Source organism: Salvelinus namaycush, unplaced genomic scaffold (genome assembly GCF_016432855.1).
Source record: "Salvelinus namaycush isolate Seneca unplaced genomic scaffold, SaNama_1.0 Scaffold1125, whole genome shotgun sequence".
NCBI classification, from domain to species: Eukaryota; Metazoa; Chordata; class Actinopteri; order Salmoniformes; family Salmonidae; genus Salvelinus; species Salvelinus namaycush.
The window spans coordinates 44,975-64,863 of record NW_024057815.1 but is presented as its reverse complement, the minus strand read 5'-3'; the positions used below and the strand labels follow the sequence as shown (position 1 = coordinate 64,863).

The window sequence follows — 19,889 nt, the reverse complement described above, 5'->3', positions numbered from 1 at the left end:
GAGTACATATAAAGCCCTGTTAATCTGGTACAGAGTGAGTACATATAAAGCCATGTTCATCTGGTACAGAGTGAGTACATACAAAGCCCTGTTCATCTGGTACAGAGTGAGTACATACAAAGCCCTGTTCATCTGGTACAGAGTGAGTACATACAAAGCCCTGTTCATCTGGTACAGAGTGAGTACATACAAAGCCCTGTTCATCTGGTACAGAGTGAGTACATACACTGAGTGTACAAAACATTAAGAACACCTGCTCTTTCAGTCAAATGTATTTCTAAAGCTCTTTTTTACATCAGCCGATGTCACAAAGTGTTTATACATGACATAGACTGACCAGGTGTTATACATGACATAGACTGACCAGGTGTTATACATGACATAGACTGACCAGGTGTTATACATGACATAGACTGACCAGGTGTTATACATTACATAGACTGACCAGGTGTTATACATGACAGACTGACCAGGTGTTATACATGACATAGACTGACCAGGTGTTATACATGACGTAGACTGACCAGGTGTTATACATGATGTAGACTGACCAGGTGTTATACATGACGTAGACTGACCAGGTGTTATACATGACGTAGACTGACCAGGTGTTATACATGACGTAGACTGACCAGGTGTTATACATGACGTAGACTGACCAGGTGTTATACATGACGTAGACTGACCAGGTGTTATACATGACGTAGACTGACCAGGTGTTATACATGCCATAGACTGACCAGGTGTTATACATGACATAGACTGACCCGGTGTTATACATGACATAGACTGACCAGGTGTTGTACATGACATAGACTGACCAGGTGTTATACATGACATAGACTGACCAGGTGTTATACATGACATAGACTGACCAGGTGTTATACATGACATACATGACATAGACTGACCAGGTGTTATACATGACATAGATTGACCAGGTGTTATACATGACATAGACTGACCAGGTGTTATACATGACATAGATTGACCAGGTGTTATACATGACATACATGACATAGACTGACCAGGTGTTATACATGACATAGACTGACCAGGTGTTATACATGACATAGACTGACCAGGTGTTATACATGACATAGACTGACCAGGTGTTATACATGACATAGACTGACCAGGTGTTATACATGACATAGACTGACCAGGTGTTATACATGACATAGACTGACCAGGTGTTATACATGACATAGACTGACCAGGTGTTATACATGACATAGACTGACCAGGTGTTATACATGACATAGACTGACCAGGTGAATCCAGGTGATCCCTTATTGATGTCACTTGTTAAATCCACTTCAATCAGTGTAGATGAAGGGGAGGAGACGGGTTAAAGAAGGATTTTTAAGCCTTGATACATGGATTGTGTATGTGTTGCCATTCAGAGGGTTAATGGGCAAGACAAAATATTTGAGTGCCTTTGAACGGGGTATGGTAGTAGGTGCCAGGCGAACCGGTTTGTGTCATGAACTGCAACGCTGCTGGGTTTTTCACACTCAACAGTTTCTGTGTGTATCAAGAATGGTTCACCACCCAAAGGACATCCAGCCAACTGGACTCCACTGTGGGAAGCATTGGGGTCAACATGGGCCAGCATCCCTGTGGAGTCAACATGGGCCAGCATCCCTGTGGAGTCAACATGGGCCAGCATCCCTGTGGAGTCAACATGGGCCAGCATCCCTGTGGAGTCAACATGGGCCAGCATCCCTGTGGAGTCAACATGGGCCAGCATCCCTGTGGAGTCAACATGGGCCAGCATCCCTGTGGAGTCAACATGGGCCAGCATCCCTGTGGAGTCAACATGGGCCAGCATCCCTGTGGAGTCAACATGGGCCAGCATCCCTGTGGAGTCAACATGGGCCAGCATCCCTGTGGAGTCAACATGGGCCAGCATCCCTGTGGAGTCAACATGGGCCAGGATCCCTGTGGAGTCAACATGGGCCAGCATCCCTGTGGAGTCAACATGGGCCAGCATCCCTGTGGAGTCAACATGGGCCAGCATCCCTGTGGAGTCAACATGGGCCAGCATCCCTGTGGAGTCAACATGGGCCAGCATCCCTGTGGAGTCAACATGGGCCAGCATCCCTGTGGAGTCAACATGGGCCAGGATCCCTGTGGAGTCAACATGGGCCAGGATCCCTGTGGAGTCAACATGGGCCAGGATCCCTGTGGAGTCAACATGGGCCAGGATCCCTGTGGAGTCAACATGGGCCAGCATCCCTGTGGAGTCAACATGGGCCAGCATCCCTGTGGAGTCAACATGGGCCAGCATCCCTGTGGAGTCAACATGGGCCAGCATCCCTGTGGAGTCAACATGGGCCAGCATCCCTGTGGAGTCAACATGGGCCAGGATCCCTGTGGAGTCAACATGGGCCAGGATCCCTGTGGAGTCAACATGGGCCAGCATCCCTGTGGAGTCAACACAGGATCCCTGTGTAACGCTTTCAACACCTTGTAGAATCCAATGCCCTGATGAATTGAGGCTGTTCTGAGGGCAAAATGGGGGCAATTCAATAGTAGGAAGGTGTTCTTAATGTTTTGTACACTCAGTGTATATATTTATATACACAATATCTACTCAATATAAGGAGAATATATATACAATATAGATGAAACACTACCATGTTCAGCTGAGACAATCCACATTATATAGTCAATATATTTACAAAATGTACTGTATACCACTGGACACAATTGAAACATAGTATATTGTCTTGTCTTGTCTTTCTTGTCTGTCTTGTCTGTCTTGTCTTGTCTTGTCTCAGAATAAGGAGAGAGGCCACAACATCCCCTCTGATGAAGACGTGAGCTCCTGTATGATCAACCAGGTGGGTGAAATCTGTTTTATTAGTCGTATGTACGGGATACACATGGTACGCCTCGTCCAATGAAATGCTTACTGGCAGGTTCCTTCTGGACCATGCAACAACAATATGAACTTTTAAAAGATACGAATAGGAACATAAAGTAAATGTCTCAGTAAACATTTTAATATCACTATAATACAGGAAGGAACCATTTATAGTCCCGTATTTACATGTATTGGGGATGAGGGGCAGTGTATAAACTGAGCAGTATAGTGTGTGTGTGTGTGTGTGTGTGTGTGTGTGTGTGTGTGTGTGTGTGTGTGTGTGTGTGTGTGTGTGTGTGTGTGTGTGTGTGTGTGTGTGTGTGTGTGTGTGTGTGTGTGTGTGTGAGAATCAGAGCAGGCCATGACCGGTGTTCCTCTTGACTATTCTTTAGTAGCCACACTAAAAGCACTCTCTCACGCTCTAATTCTCTCTCTCTCTCCCTCCCATGTTTTCCCTCGTTCTCCCTCTCTGTCTCTCTCCCCCTCCTCTCCCTCGTTCTCCCTCATTCTCTCTCTCATTCTCTCTCTCCTCCGTACTCTCTCCCTCATTCTCTCTCCCCCCCTCTCCTCTCTCCCTTGTTCTCTCTCTCTCAGAGCCCTGGCTGTCCAGATGTCAGCATCCTGTCATTTATGGGTGGATTTCATGGCAGAACAATGGGTCAGTAAGGTTAAATATTTTACACATCTTCTTGTTGAATGAAAGTAAAATAACAGACCTGCCTCATCAGGTGGTGGCATTGCAGTGTATTGGTTGCAAGAAATCACCATCCACCATGAGACCCACAAAGACCCAAAAGACATGGCTTCTAGTCACCTTACACTCCCAGAAGCTGCTCATAGGAGCTGTTTTATAGACCTAGACACTGAAACCCAAAATGACAGAGTTTGGTGAACATTCTGTCATGCTGGCGGGCGACTTCAATGTGCACCATGAAGACTGGCTGGGTAGCTGAACAACTGTCATGCTGGCGGGCGACTTCAATGTCCACCATGAAGACTGGCTGGCTAGCCGAACAACTATCATGCCGGTTGCCGGGCTGACAGCTTGTAAGCTGCTTAGGCCTACAGCAGATTGTGGTTACCGCAACCAGAGGAGATCACATCCTGGACCTCATCATGACTGACCTTCCGGCTGTGTCTACAACACTCGCCAACCTGGGCACCTCGGACCACAACCCTGTCCTAGTAAAGCTTGATCTGCCTGTATACAGAGACAAGCCTTACAAGAGGAAAGTGTGACAATACAACACAGCTAGCTACTGGGGAATGCCAGGCTTTTTCACATCCACTGACTGGCAGAAAGTCTTCTCTGAGAAAGATACGGAGAAGATGTATGACTAGATCACTGACATCACCCATGATGCCACGGAGCAATTCATCCCCAGCAAAACTCTCACCAGACAGCCTGGGGGAAAAGTATGGTTTGACGAAAGACCAGGAGAGCAGAACTCTCACCAGACAGCCTGGGGGAAAGTATGGTTTGACGAAAGACCAGGAGAGCAGAACTCTCACCAGACAGCCTGGGGGAAAGTATGGTTTGACGAAAGTCCAGGAGAGCAGCAAGGACGAAGAAACGTAGCCTCCCCCCCCCCCCCCAACAGCTAAGAAAAAAACTAGCGCCAACAAGCAGCAGTTTGCCCAAGTCAGACACATTCAACCAGACTGAGAAGCAAGCTAGAAGGAACCGGAATATCAAACTCACAAAGGTACTCACTGATAACACCCTAAGTGTTATTTTCCTCTAGCTGCTCTAGCTGCTCTACCGAGGCCCATTCAAACCCCAAGGACATCAACAGGCTCCTGAAAAGCCTGAAGCCTGACAGAGACTGACAGCTCCACATAACCCAGATGTGAGCCAGTCGACATGGATTAGAATCCCACTGCCCTTTGACTTCCTCCTTTCTCTTCCCCTACTGTCCTGTCTGTTCCCCTACTGTCCTGTCTGTTCCCCTACTGTCCTGTCTGTTCCTCTACTGTCCTGTCTGTTCCCCTACTGTCCTGTCTGTTCCCCTACTGTCCTGTCTGTTCCCCTACTGTCCTGTCTGTTCCCCTACTGTCCTGTCTGTTCCCCTACTGTCCTGTCTGTTCCCCTACTGTCCTGTCTGTTCCTCTACTGTCCTGTCTGTTCCCCTACTGTCCTGTCTGTTCCCCTACTGTCCTGTCTGTTCCCCTACTGTCCTGTCTGTTCCCCTACTGTCCTGTCTGTTCCCCTACTGTCCTGTCTGTTCCCCTACTGTCCTGTCTGTTCCCCTACTGTCCTGTCTGTTCCTCTACTGTCCTGTCTGTTCCCCTACTGTCCTGTCTGTTCCCCTACTGTCCTGTCTGTTCCCCTACTGTCCTGTCTGTTCCCCTACTGTCCTGTCTGTTCCTCTACTGTCCTGTCTGTTCCTCTACTGTCCTGTCTGTTCCCCTACTGTCCTGTCTGTTCCCCTACTGTCCTGTCTGTTCCCCTACTGTCCTGTCTGTTCCACTACTGTCCTGTCTGTTCCCCTACTGTCCTGTCTGTTCCCCTACTGTCCTGTCTGTTCCGCTACTGTCCTATCTGTTACCTTACTCTCCTGTCCACCATCCTGAGGACTTCCTGGTCCACCATCCTGAGGACTTCCTGGTCCACCATCCTGAGGACTTCCTGGTTCACCATCCTGACGACTTCCTGGTTCACCATCCTGACGACTTCCCGGTTCACCATCCTGAGGACTTCCCGGTCACCATCCTGAGGACTTCCCGGTCACCATCCTGAGGACTTTCTGGTCCACCATCCTGAGGACTTCCTGGTCCACCATCCTGAGGACTTCCTGGTCCACCATCCTGAGGACTTCCTGGTCCACCATCCTGAGGACTTCCTGGTCACCATCTTGAGGACTTCCTGGTCACCATCCTGAGGACTTCCCGGTTCACCATCCTGAGGACTTCCCGGTTCACCATCCTGAGGACTTCCTGGTCCACCATTCTGACGACTTCCCGGTTCACCATCCTGAGGACTTCCTGATCCACCATCCTGAGGACTTCCTGATCCACCATCCTGAGGACTTCCTGGTCCACCATTCTGACGACTTCCCGGTTCACCATCCTGAGGACTTCCTGATCCACCATTCTGAGGACTTCCCCGTCCTGATGTTTTTTTATATATATTTTTGAACCTTTATTTAACTAGACAAGTCAGTTAAGATCCACCATCCTGCGCTCTCGTTTAGTTTTACGGTAGCGTAACAGAATGTAAGCTCGTGAGATCAGGATGCTCCAACGAGGGTAGGACTGCCCCACTCCTTAAAAACAACAACTCACTGTGTCTGATCTGTTTTCAGGTTGCTTGGCAACGACGCACTCTAAGGCCATCCACAAGCTGGATGTGCCGTCATTTGATTGGCCGATCGCTCCCTTCCCTAAACTGAAGTATCCTCTGGAGGAGTTCACACGGGAGAACGCACAGGAAGAGGCCCGCTGCCTGGAGGAGGTGTGTGTGTGTGTGTGTGTGTGTGTGTGTGTGTGTGTGTGTGTGTGTGTGTGTGTGTGTGTGTGTGTGTGTGTGTGTGTGTGTGTGTGTGTGTGTGTGTGTGTGTGTGTGTGTGTGTGTGTGTGTGTGTGTGTGTGTGTGTGTGTGTTAGGATTTAATATTTTCCTGAGAATCTACCAATTTTCCCGGTATTCCCGTCCAAACTGGAAGTGCTAATTTAAAAGCATATAATACCAGCCCAAAAACACATCTGACATGATTATACTACTGTAAATGGAGGAATAGACACATGATTATACTACTGTAAATGGAGAAATAGACACATGATTATACTACTGTAAATGGAGAAATAGACACATGATTATACTACTGTAAATGGAGAAATAGACACATTGGTTGCAATTGAATCAATCTCAAAGTTCTATCAAAGTCACCACACTATTTGGTTGATAGTTTTAATGTAGGTCTATGAACCACTGACTGGTATAGACTAGTTTTAATGTAGGTCTATGAACCACTGACTGGTATAGACTAGTTTTAATGTAGGTCTATGAACCACTGACTGGTATAGACTAGTTTTAATGTAGGTCTATGAACCACTGACTGGTATAGACTAGTTTTAATGTAGGTCTATGAACCACTGACTGGTATAGACTAGTTTTAATGTAGGTCTATGAACCACTGACTGGTATAGACGAGTTTTAATGTAGGTCTATGAACCACTGACTGGTATAGACTAGTTTTAATGTAGGTCTATGAACCACTGACTGGTATAGACTAGTTGTAATGTAGTCCTATGAACCACTGACTGGTATAGACTAGTTTTAATGTAGTCCTATGAACCACTGACTGGTATAGACTAGTTTTAATGTAGGTCTATGAACCACTGACTGGTATAGACTAGTTTTAATGTAGTCCTATGAACCACTGACTGGTATAGACTAGTTTTAATGTAGGTCTATGAACCACTGACTGGTATAGACTAGTTGTAATGTAGTCCTATGAACCACTGACTGGTATAGACTAGTTTTAATGTAGTCCTATGAACCACTGACTGGTATAGACTAGTTTTAATGTAGGTCTATGAACCACTGACTGGTATAGACTAGTTTTAATGTAGTCCTATGAACCACTGACTGGTATAGACTAGTTTTAATGTAGGTCTATGAACCACTGACTGGTATAGACTAGTTTTAATGTAGGTCTATGAACCACTGACTGGTATAGACTAGTTTTAATGTAGGTCTATGAACCACTGACTGGTATAGACTAGTTTTAATGTAGGTCTATGAACCACTGACTGGTATAGACTAGTTTTAATGTAGGTCTATGAACCACTGACTGGTATAGACTAGTTTTAATGTAGGTCTATGAACCACTGACTGGTATAGACGAGTTTTAATGTAGGTCTATGAACCACTGACTGGTATAGACTAGTTTTAATGTAGGTCTATGAACCACTGACTGGTATAGACTAGTTGTAATGTAGTCCTATGAACCACTGACTGGTATAGACTAGTTTTAATGTAGTCCTATGAACCACTGACTGGTATAGACTAGTTTTAATGTAGGTCTATGAACCACTGACTGGTATAGACTAGTTTTAATGTAGTCCTATGAACCACTGACTGGTATAGACTAGTTTTAATGTAGTCCTATGAACCACTGACTGGTATAGACTAGTTTTAATGTAGTCCTATGAACCACTGACTGGTATAGACTAGTTTTAATGTAAGTCTATGAACCACTGATTGGTATTGTCTAGTTTTAATGTAAGTCTATGAACCACTGACTGGTATTGTCTAGTTTTAATGTAGTCCTATGAACCACTGACTGGTATAGACTAGTTTTAATGTAGGTCTATGAACCACTGACTGGTATAGACTAGTTTTAATGTAGTCCTATGAACCACTGACTGGTATAGACTAGTTTTAATGTAAGTCTATGAACCACTGATTGGTATTGTCTAGTTTTAATGTAGGTCTATGAACCACTGACTGGTATAGACTAGTTTTAATGTAGTCCTATGAACCACTGACTGGTATAGACTAGTTTTAATGTAGTCCTATGAACCACTGACTGGTATTGTCTAGTTTTAATGTAGGTCTATGAACCACTGACTGGTATAGACTAGTTTTAATGTAGGTCTATGAACCACTGACTGGTATAGACTAGTTTTAATGTAGTCCTATGAACCACTGACTGGTATAGACTAGTTTTAATGTAAGTCTATGAACCACTGATTGGTATTGTCTAGTTTTAATGTAGGTCTATGAACCACTGACTGGTATTGTCTAGTTTTAATGTAGTCCTATGAACCACTGACTGGTATAGACTAGTTTTAATGTAGTCCTATGAACCACTGACTGGTATTGTCTAGTTTTAATGTAGTCCTATGAACCACTGACTGGTATAGACTAGTTTTAATGTAGGTCTATGAACCACTGACTGGTATAGACTAGTTTTAATGTAGGTCTATGAACCACTGACTGGTATAGACTAGTTTTAATGTAGTCCTATGAACCACTGACTGGTATAGACTAGTTTTAATGTAAGTCTATGAACCACTGATTGGTATTGTCTAGTTTTAATGTAGGTCTATGAACCACTGACTGGTATTGTCTAGTTTTAATGTAGTCCTATGAACCACTGACTGGTATAGACTAGTTTTAATGTAGTCCTATGAACCACTGACTGGTATTGTCTAGTTTTAATGTAGTCCTATGAACCACTGACTGGTATAGACTAGTTTTAATGTAGGTCTATGAACCACTGACTGGTATAGACTAGTTTTAATGTAGGTCTATGAACCACTGACTGGTATAGACTAGTTTTAATGTAGGTCTATGAACCACTGACTGGTATAGACTAGTTTTAATGTAGGTCTATGAACCACTGACTGGTATTGTCTAGTTTTAATGTAGTCCTATGAACCACTGACTGGTATTGTCTAGTTTTAATGTAGTCCTATGAACCACTGACTGGTATAGACTAGTTTTAATGTAGGTCTATGAACCACTGACTGGTATAGACTAGTTTTAATGTAGGTCTATGAACCACTGACTGGTATAGACTAGTTTTAATGTAGTCCTATGATCCACTGTTGACTGACTGGTATAGACTAGTTTTAATGTAGGTCTATGAACCATTGTTGACTGACTGGTATTGTCTAGTTTTAATGTAGGTCTATGAACCACTGTTGTCCGACTAGTAAAATATGATGAGGTTATTACAGTCTAGTGAAAATTCCATTTATTTTAGTCTACCTTTATCTGAAAGATGCAGCTTGGTCCTTGTCTCTCTCCGTACACCTGGCTATCAGGCAGTTTTCTTTATTTCTCTTGTTGTGGTGATTTTGTCAGAGGGAACATGTCTGATTCTCCGATAATCAAACCGATCAGCTGTAGCAGAGATTCAGTACCACGGATAGCGCTGTGGTTTATCAATTGACCGCGTATCTAAACCCACTGTGAATCATACGCCATTCTACTTTTGGCTATATTTAATGTAAAAGACAACATTTACTTGTTAGCATTCGTTATCAGGTGTTAGCATTCGTTATCAGGTGTTAGCATTCGTTATCAGTTGTTAGCATTCGTTATCAGGTGTTAGCATTCGTTATCAGGTGTTAGCATTCGTTATCAGTTGTTAGCATTCGTTATCAGGTGTTAGCATTCGTTATCAGGTGTTAGCATTCGTTATCAGGTGTTAGCATTCGTTATCAGGTGTTAGCATTCGTTATCAGGTGTTAGCATTCGTTATCAGGTGTTAGCATTCGTTATCAGGTGTTAGCATTCGTTAGCCTAAAAATCAATGGTAGGCATATTTCTAGCAATAAAGTCAATGATAATCTCTCAAGGCTCCATGGGTCTTTCGGTCACGGCCGGCTGCGACAGAGCCTGGACTCTAACCAGGATCTCTAGCAGCACAGCTAGCTGTGTCTTAGACCACTGAGACAGAGCCTGGACTCGAACCAGGATCTCTAGCAGCACAGCTAGCTGTGTCTTAGACCACTGAGACAGAGCCTGGACTCTAACCAGGGTCTCTAGTAGCACAGCTAGCTGTGTCTTAGACCACTGAGACAGAGCCTGGACTCGAACCAGGATCTCTAGCAGCACAGCTAGCTGTGTCTTAGACCACTGAGACAGAGCCTGGACTCGAACCAGGATCTCTAGCAGCACAGCTAGCTGTGTCTTAGACCACTGAGACAGAGCCTGGACTCTAACCAGGGTCTCTAGTAGCACAGCTAGCTGTGTCTTAGACCACTGAGACAGAGCCTGGACTCTAAACCAGGATCTCTAGTAGCACAGCTAGCTGTGTCTTAGACCACTGAGACAGAGCCTGGACTCTAACCCAGGATCTCTAGTAGCACAGCTAGCTGTGTCTTAGACCACTGAGACAGAGCCTGGACTCTAAACCAGGATCTCTAGTAGCACAGCTAGCTGTGTCTTAGACCACTGAGACAGAGCCTGGACTCTAACCCAGGATCTCTAGTAGCACAGCTAGCTGTGTCTTAGACCACTGAGACAGAGCCTGGACTCTAACCAGGATCTCTAGTAGCACAGCTAGCTGTGTCTTAGACCACTGAGACAGAGCCTGGACTCTAACCAGGATCTCTAGTAGCACAGCTAGCTGTGTCTTAGACCACTGAGACAGAGCCTGGACTCTAACCAGGATCTCTAGTAGCACAGCTAGCTGTGTCTTAGACCACTGAGACAGAGCCTGGACTCTAACCAGGATCTCTAGTAGCACAGCTAGCTGTGTCTTAGACCACTGCGCCACAGGGAGGACCTCCCATTATTTTTCAACATGAAAAACAGACTCTGTCAGAAACAGAGTAAATATAATTGTAGATAGGCCTAACTGTAATTGTAGCTGACTGATTCTCAAGACCCAGCCAAACAAATGTAGAAAAGCATTCTACACACAAACTTAGGCTATAGGCTCCGTAAAACAACCTGGTGGTCCTACCCAGTAGCAAACTAACAAACTAAATCCTTTGCATAGGCTATAGGCTACGTAAAACAACCTGGTGGTCCTACCCCGTAGCAAACTAACAAACTAAATCATTTGCATAGGCTATAGGCTGTACCTTTGGGGCTCTCAAAAAGTGCACAGTGCACCAATGCTTCCTGGTTTCTGATCTTGGTCACTAATTGGCCACAGACGGGGGTGACCTGGATCGTGTGCATCAAACCGCTGCTGCAGGTATTTTGACCTGTTTTTTGTGTGTGTGTGTGTGTGTGTGTGTGTGTGTGGTGTGTGTGTGCGCGCGCGCGCCAGGTAGAGGACCTGATAGTCCAGTGGCGTCAGAAGGGCCGGCCGGTGGCTGGGATAGTGATTGAACCCATCCAGGCTGAGGGAGGAGACAACCACGCAACACCAGACTTCTTCAAGAAGCTACGGAACATCGCACGCAAGGTTAGGGGGGAGAGAGGGAGGAGGGGGGGGGGGGGGGGGTCATACACACTGTAGTCTGGAGAGGGAGGAGGGGGGAGGGTCATACACACTGTAGTCTGGAGAGGGAGGAAGGGGGAGTCATACACACTGTAGTCTGGAGAGGGAGGAGGGGGGGGAGGGGGGAGTCACACACTGTAGTCTGGAGAGAGAGGGGGGGAGGGGGGAGAGTCATACACACTGTAGTCTGGGGAGGGGGAGTCATACACACTGTAGTCTGGAGAGAGAGGGAGGGGGGAGTCATACACACTGTAGTCTGGAGAGAGAGGGAGGGGGGAGTCATACACACTGTAGTCTGGGGAGGGGGAGTCATACACACTGTAGTCTGGAGAGAGAGGGAGGGGGGAGTCATACACACTGTAGTCTGGAGAGGGAGGAGGGGGGGGAGGGTCATACACACTGTAGTCTGGAGAGAGAGGGAGGAGGGGGGAGTCATACACACTGTAGTCTGGAGAGGGAGGAGGGGGGAGGGTCATACACACTGTAGTCTGGAGAGAGAGGGAGGAGGGGGGTAGTCATTAACAAGGTAGTCTGGAGAGGGGGGAGAGTCATACACACTGTAGTCTGGAGAGGGAGGAGGGGGGAGTCATACACACTGTAGTCTGGAGAGGGAGGAGGGGGGGAGGGTCATACACACTGTAGTCTGGAGAGAGAGGGGGGGAGGGGGGAGAGTCATACACAATGTAGTCTGGAAAGGGAGGAGGGGGGAGAGTCATACACAATGGGAGTGTAAAGGGAGTCATACACAATGTAGTCTGGAGAGGGAGGAGGGGGGGGGGGAGTCATACACAATGTAGTCTGGAGGGAGGGGGGGGAGAGTCATACACAATGTAGTCTGGAGAGGGAGGGGGGGAGTCATACACACTGTAGTCTGGAGGGAGTGTGGAGGGGGGGAGAGTCATACACAATGTAGTCTGGAGAGGGAGGTGGGGAGAGTCATACACAATGTTGGCTAGAGGGAGGAAGGGGATGAGAGTCATAGACAAGGTAGTCTGGAGAGGGAGGGGATGAGAGTCATTAACAAGGTAGTCTGGAGAGGGAGGGGATGAGAGTCATACAAGGTAGACTGGAGAGGGAGGGGATGAGAGTCATTAACAAGGTAGACTGGAGAGGGAGGGGATGAGAGTCATACACAAGGTAGACTGGAGAGGGAGGGGGGGGATGAGAGTCATACACAAGGTAGTCTGGAGAGGGAGGGAGGGGATGAGAGTCATACACAATGTAGTCTGGAGAGAGAGGGAGGGGATGAGAGTCATACACAATGTAGTCTGGAGAGGGAGGGAGGGGATGAGAGTCATACACAAGGTAGACTGGAGAGGGAGGGGATGAGAGTCATTAACAAGGTAGTCTGGAGAGGGAGGGAGGGGATGAGAGTCATACACAATGTAGTCTGGAGAGAGAGAGAGGGAGGGGATGAGAGTCATTAACAAGGTAGTCTGGAGAGGGAGGGAGGGGATGAGAGTCATACACAAGGTAGACTGGAGAGGGAGGGGATGAGAGTCATTAACAAGGTAGTCTGGAGAGGGAGGGATGAGAGTCATACACAATGTAGTCTGGAGAGAGAGGGAGGGGATGAGAGTCATACACAATGTAGTCTGGAGAGGGAGGGAGGGGATGAGAGTCATTAACAAGGTAGTCTGGAGAGAGAGGGGATGAGAGTCATACACAATGTAGACTGGAGAGGGAGGGAGGGAGGGAGGGGAGTAGGGAGGGAGGGGAGTGTGGAGGGGGGGAGAGTCATACACAATGTAGTCTGGAGAGGGAGGGAGAGTCATACACAATGTTGGCTAGAGGGATGAAGGGGATGAGAGTCATAGACAAGGTAGTCTGGAGAGGGAGGGGATGAGAGTCATTAACAAGGTAGACTGGAGAGGGAGGGGATGAGAGTCATACACAAGGTAGACTGGAGAGGGAGGAAGGGGATGAGAGTCATTAACAAGGTAGGGCTGGGCAATATGGCCAAAATCTCATATCCCGATATAGGTCATTTCATATCCTGATAACGATACATATCACGATATAGCACATTTTCTGTAAATTCAATGAATAAATATTTTATATAAAATGACCACATGTAAAGACCTATTTCTTATTACATTTTTAATTAAACTCAACAAATAAAAGGTACTTACTCACATTTGATTATTTCTCCTTTTATTTAGAATTTTTATTTAATTTTCAATTAAGCATTTTAACTAAATATTAATGTATAAAATCTAAAAAGGTAAATAGAAAACACTTCAACTATTGTTACAAACAAAATAAATATAGGCCTAAAATACATATATGTGGGCTTGCCTGTTTGGCATGTTATTTTTGCCATTAATACGTGTCACATATCAATGTGCATTTGGTACCTTGGGTCGAGTGTTAGCACCGACTCACGAAACCCCCGTTACTCGACCGTGTAAATTGGGGCCTTGTCTTTGCAGATGTAAGTTGTAACGGCAGCTGTTATCTCCTTCCATCTTCGTGATTCTTTGCCATATGGTGTGCCGCGGGCAAAAGCCTCTTGCAACGTCTGAGTCGGGGATTAGTTTTGAGCACTGGACTGTACTTCTTTGGGGTCTCATCCGTAGACTCTCTCCGTACTGTTTCACATGATTCTTGCGTAGGTGGTAAAGGAGGTTAGTGGTGTTTGAGTCTGTTGTCGGGACCGGCCTGCGGAATATTTAGCAGAGGATGGTTTTCTGGTCCATGTCAGACTTTTCATACCCAAACCACGTCCATACGACCGAAGTAGCCCCTCTTTAAGGTACGAGCTCCGTGTCTCTGTACTCTGTGTCACGTTCACTCTCTTCCATGTTTGTTTGTGTTGCAAATGTCCTTCCACAACGCAAAGCGTCGTCCAATTGACTACAAATATTGCCGTAAAGAGTGTGATTTGCGACACAGTGAAATAAACGATAGAGCATAATATAAAAACATAGACGTTTTTCTATCGTCACACGATATATATCGTCATATCGCCCAGCCCTAACACATGGTAGTCTGGGGTGACACTGAAATAAAGTCCATCCATCCATCATGGAAGGAACAAAACATCCTCCCCTCCTCCTCCCCCCTCCTCCCCTCGTCCCCCCTCCCCCCCTCCCCCCTCCTCCCCCCTCTCTCAGCATGGCAGTGCGTTCCATGTGGATGAGGTGCAGACAGGTGGAGGAGCTACCGGGAAGTTCTGGGCTCATGAACACTGGGGGATGGACGACCCTGCTGACATCGTCTCCTTCAGCAAGAAGATGCTCACTGGAGGTTTCTACCATAAAGACGAGCTGCAGGCAGACAAGGTAACACACACACACACAGGACACACACACAGGACACACACAGGACACACACAGGACACACACACAGGACACACACACACACACACACACACACAGGACACACACAGGACACACACACACAGGACACACACACAGGACACACACACAGGACACACACAGGACACACACACAGGACACACACAGGACACACACAGGACACACACACACACACACACACACACAGGACACACACACAGGACACACACACACACACACACAGGACACACACACACACACACACACACAGGACACACACACAGGACACACACACACACACAGGACACGCACACACACACACACTTTGTTTATGTGTGCAATGTATAACCGTATTATGGCTGTGTGTGTTTTCTTTCCCAGGCCTACCGTATCTTTAACACGTGGATGGGTGACCCGTCTAAGAACCTGTTCCTGGCTGAGGTTCTGAACGTGATCCGCCGAGAGAACCTTCTGGAGGAGGTGACCCGCTCTGGGAAGACTCTGCTACAGGGACTCTACCAACTACAGGTACCAGAGACTCTACCAACTACAGGCACTAGAGACAGAGACTCTACCAACTACAGGTACCAGAGACTCTACCAACTACAGGTACTAGAGACAGAGACTCTACCAACTACAGGTACTAGAGACAGAGACTCTACCAACTACAGGTACCAGAGACTCTACCAACTACAGGTACCAGAGACTCTACCAACTACAGGTACTAGAGACTCTACCAACTACAGGTACCAGAGACTCTACCAACTACAGGTACCAGAGACTCTACCAACTACAGGTACCAGAGACTCTACCAACTACAGGTACCAGAGACTCTACCAACTACAGGTACTAGAGACTCTACCAACTACAGGTACCAGAGACTCTACCAACTACAGGTACTAGAGACTCTACCAACTACAGGTACTAGAGACCGAGACTCTACCAACTACAGGTACCAGAGACTCTACCAACTACAGGTACCAGAGACTCTACCAACTACAGGTACCAGAGACTCTACCAACTACAGGCACTAGAGACAGAGACTCTACCAACTACAGGTACCAGAGACTCTACCAACTACAGGTACCAGAGACTCTACCAACTACAGGCACTAGAGACAGAGACTCTACCAACTACAGGCACCAGAGACTCTACCAACTACAGGTACCAGAGACTCTACCAACTACAGGCACTAGAGACTCTACCAACTACAGGCACTAGAGACTCTACCAACTACAGGTACCAGAGACTCTACCAACTACAGGCACTAGAGACTCTACCAACTACAGGCACTAGAGACTCTACCAACTACAGGTACCAGAGACAGAGACTCTACCAACTACAGGTACTAGAGACAGAGACTCTACCAACAACAGGTACCAGAGACTCTACCAACTACAGGTACTAGAGACAGAGACTCTACCAACTACAGGTACCAGAGACAGAGACTCTACCAACTCCAGGTACCAGAGACTCTACCAACTCCAGGTACCAGAGACTCTACCAACTACAGGGACTAGAGACTCTACCAACTACAGGTACCAGAGACTCTACCAACTACAGGTACTAGAGACTCTACCAACTACAGGTACTAGAGACCGAGACTCTACCAACTACAGGTACCAGAGACTCTACCAACTACAGGTACCAGAGACTCTACCAACTACAGGTACCAGAGACTCTACCAACTACAGGCACTAGAGACAGAGACTCTACCAACTACAGGTACCAGAGACTCTACCAACTACAGGTACCAGAGACTCTACCAACTACAGGCACTAGAGACAGAGACTCTACCAACTACAGGTACCAGAGACTCTACCAACTACAGGTACCAGAGACTCTACCAACTACAGGCACTAGAGACAGAGACTCTATCAACTACAGGTACCAGAGACTCTACCAACTACAGGTACCAGAGACTCTACCAACTACAGGTACCAGAGACTCTACCAACTACAGGTACCAGAGACTCTACCAACTACAGGTACTAGAGACAGAGACTCTACCAACAACAGGTACTAGAGACAGAGACTCTACCAACAACAGGTACTAGAGACAGAGACTCTACCAACAACAGGTACTAGAGACAGAGACTCTACCAACTACAGGTACTAGAGACAGAGACTCTACCAACTACAGGTACTAGAGACAGAGACTCTACCAACTACAGGTACCAGAGACAGAGACTCTACCAACTACAGGTACCAGAGACAGAGACTCTACCAACTACAGGTACCAGAGACAGAGACTCTACCAACTACAGGTACCAGAGACAGAGACTCTACCAACTACAGGTACTAGAGACAGAGACTCTACCAACTACAGGTACCAGAGACTCTACCAACTACAGGTACTAGAGACAGAGACTCTACCAACTACAGGTACCAGAGACTCTACCAACTACAGGTACCAGAGACAGAGACTCTACCAACTACAGGTACCAGAGACGTTGTGTGTGCATGCTAACGTCTGTACCTCTCCTTCAGGACCAGTACCCTAACCTGTTGAGCAGTGCTCGGGGACAGGGGACATTCTGTGCCATCGACATCCGTGATGACGCCACACGCAACAGCATCATCCTCAGAGCCCGGGACAAGGGTAAGACACACTATTCACACACAACCCCCCCACACACACACACCCACACACACACACAGATGGATGGACAGACAGACAGACAGACGGATGGCTGGATGGATGGATAGAGACATGCCCGTGTACAAACACACAGATATGGACAGACAGACAGAAACACCTGCGTACACACTCCACGCTGGTGATCTTCTGTGTAACCTCTATCTTCTCTGTCTGTCTCTCAGGTGTTCTGCTGGGTGGCTGTGGAGATCGGTCCATCCGGTTCCGTCCTGCTCTGGTGTTTAAAGAGTACCATGTTCACATGTTCCTGAACGTGTTCAGCGACGTCCTGGCAGAACACAACTAGAACCCTGCCCCGGTCCCGTCCATACTGGACTGGGCCAAACCAACATAGGCGAAGACCAACTGGGGATGCGGTGTAGGGGAGAGGAAGCACAAGAGTCTTAACCTATAACAGAGGTTCACACAGTAACGCGTACACTTAAAGGGATGCTACGGGATTTTGGCAATGAAGCCCTTTTTCTCCTTCCCCAGAGTCAGATGATACTCGTGGATACCATTTTTATGTATCTGTGTGCTGTTCGAAGGAAGTTGCTAACTAGCGCTAGCGCAATTGCTAACTAGCATTAGCACAATGACTGGAAACATTGGCTCGTGAAACTACCTCTAACTTCCTTCAACCTGGAGACACAGAGACATAAAAATGGTATCTATGAGTTCATCTGACTCTGGGGAAGTGGATAAAGGGCCTCACTGCCACAATCCCGAAGTCTCCCTTTAACACATACTCAAACACACACCATACACACACACTTGAATATGTCCCATTGCTAATGTGGCAGTCCTAGCATTCCTCATGTCACAGTAATGTCCTAATGATACGCCTGCAAAAGGCACAAGCACAAAACATAGTCTTATTTTGGTCATATCACACAAACCCTCCAACTCCCTAACAGATGAAGGCACAGCCAGATGTTTTAGAACAAACACACCTGACAGGAGTGGTTAGCAGCAAGCTAACCTAAACGAGGTTGTAATGATACAAAATGGCCGCCGCACGCCGACCCTTTAGCCCTGACCTTGAGATGATGTCCTAGTTTGGGTTCTGTGGGGTCCTCTGAGTGTCCTAGCTCTTTTTAACAGAACAATTATGTTTCCTTTTGACTTGGGTTCTCAACCCCAGACGTTGGGATTTTGTGAAGGAGAATATTATATTAGATGATGTAGTGTTTCTGCATGTTGTTGTTCCTGAACTTCCTTTGGGTTGAAGGAATGGAGAACTGGGTTCCAGACTCACTGTACGTCAGGGCTAACAGTCTATTTTAAACCCCCACTTATTAACACATAACCATACTTACCTACAGATATACCCATGTTTAAAATTGAAGGCAGGTTTTTGCAGTCAGGACCGCTAAATAAAAAGCTGTATTATATTTGTTGACTTGTCTGGGACGTAGTCCTATTAGAGTGCATCTTGCCATATTCATCTGGTTTCCTCGTGAAACAACCGGACTCCTTATTGATGTACAGCACAAGGTGTCTACGTTGTTCTCAATGCCTGTAGTTGTAGTTGTTTTAAACGTTGTGGACAGGTTGAAATAGCGGCAGTAACACCAAGGAGACGGCTTCAGCATTAACCACTGTAGAAGCTTTATAATATGGCCATGACGATGGTGATGACGATTACAGTGATGATGATACCTGTCTTGTTAACCAGCCCAATCAGTATTGTATAGAGAGCTGATTTCCTGTTAACCCTTAACAATAGTAGAAGCATTGCTATGTTTGTTTACATTGTTCTGTGAGGTTAAAGGTTATTGCAGATCTCTAATTATTGTTGTCTATGAAGCATCCTCTATGTATCCTAAAATAAAACCAGAATCACATTGTAATGAATTCCTCTGGAGTTTGTGTGTTTCTTATCATATGGTTCTGTTTGCCTTGTCTACAACAGTGGAGAGGGGTGTAAGTGTGTGTTGTGTTGGTTCCTGACAGAGCCTTTCAACCAAACACAACATGTATTTAACAGCCCATCATTCTTTCATAGGACAACAAAAAAGTAAACATCTTTAATGTGTTTTAAAACACCAGCTTTATTTGTCTTTACCCGAACTAGGAACGTCCCATATAGAGGAACTGAGTTCAAACAGAAGCAGGGTTGTTGCGTCAACAATGTGACATAAATAAACATTCTACAAACGTCATTATT

The 19,889-nt window shown here is 46.3% G+C and overlaps 1 protein-coding gene across 1 annotated transcript in view; it reads left to right on the top strand.

Moving 5' to 3' along the window:
* The window catches only part of LOC120035871 (4-aminobutyrate aminotransferase, mitochondrial-like), a 38,622-nt gene extending 19,046 nt beyond the window's left edge, over positions 1-19,576 (top strand). The window contains exons 5-12 of the mRNA XM_038982337.1: positions 2,787-2,849; positions 3,467-3,530; positions 6,178-6,326; positions 11,610-11,747; positions 14,900-15,067; positions 15,464-15,610; positions 17,572-17,683; positions 17,905-19,576. Of these exons, the coding sequence (XP_038838265.1) occupies positions 2,787-2,849; positions 3,467-3,530; positions 6,178-6,326; positions 11,610-11,747; positions 14,900-15,067; positions 15,464-15,610; positions 17,572-17,683; positions 17,905-18,026 (963 nt within the window). The 3' untranslated portion in view covers positions 18,027-19,576. The remainder of the gene's footprint in view (positions 1-2,786; positions 2,850-3,466; positions 3,531-6,177; positions 6,327-11,609; positions 11,748-14,899; positions 15,068-15,463; positions 15,611-17,571; positions 17,684-17,904) is intronic.
* The last annotated feature ends 313 nt before the right edge of the window (positions 19,577-19,889 follow it).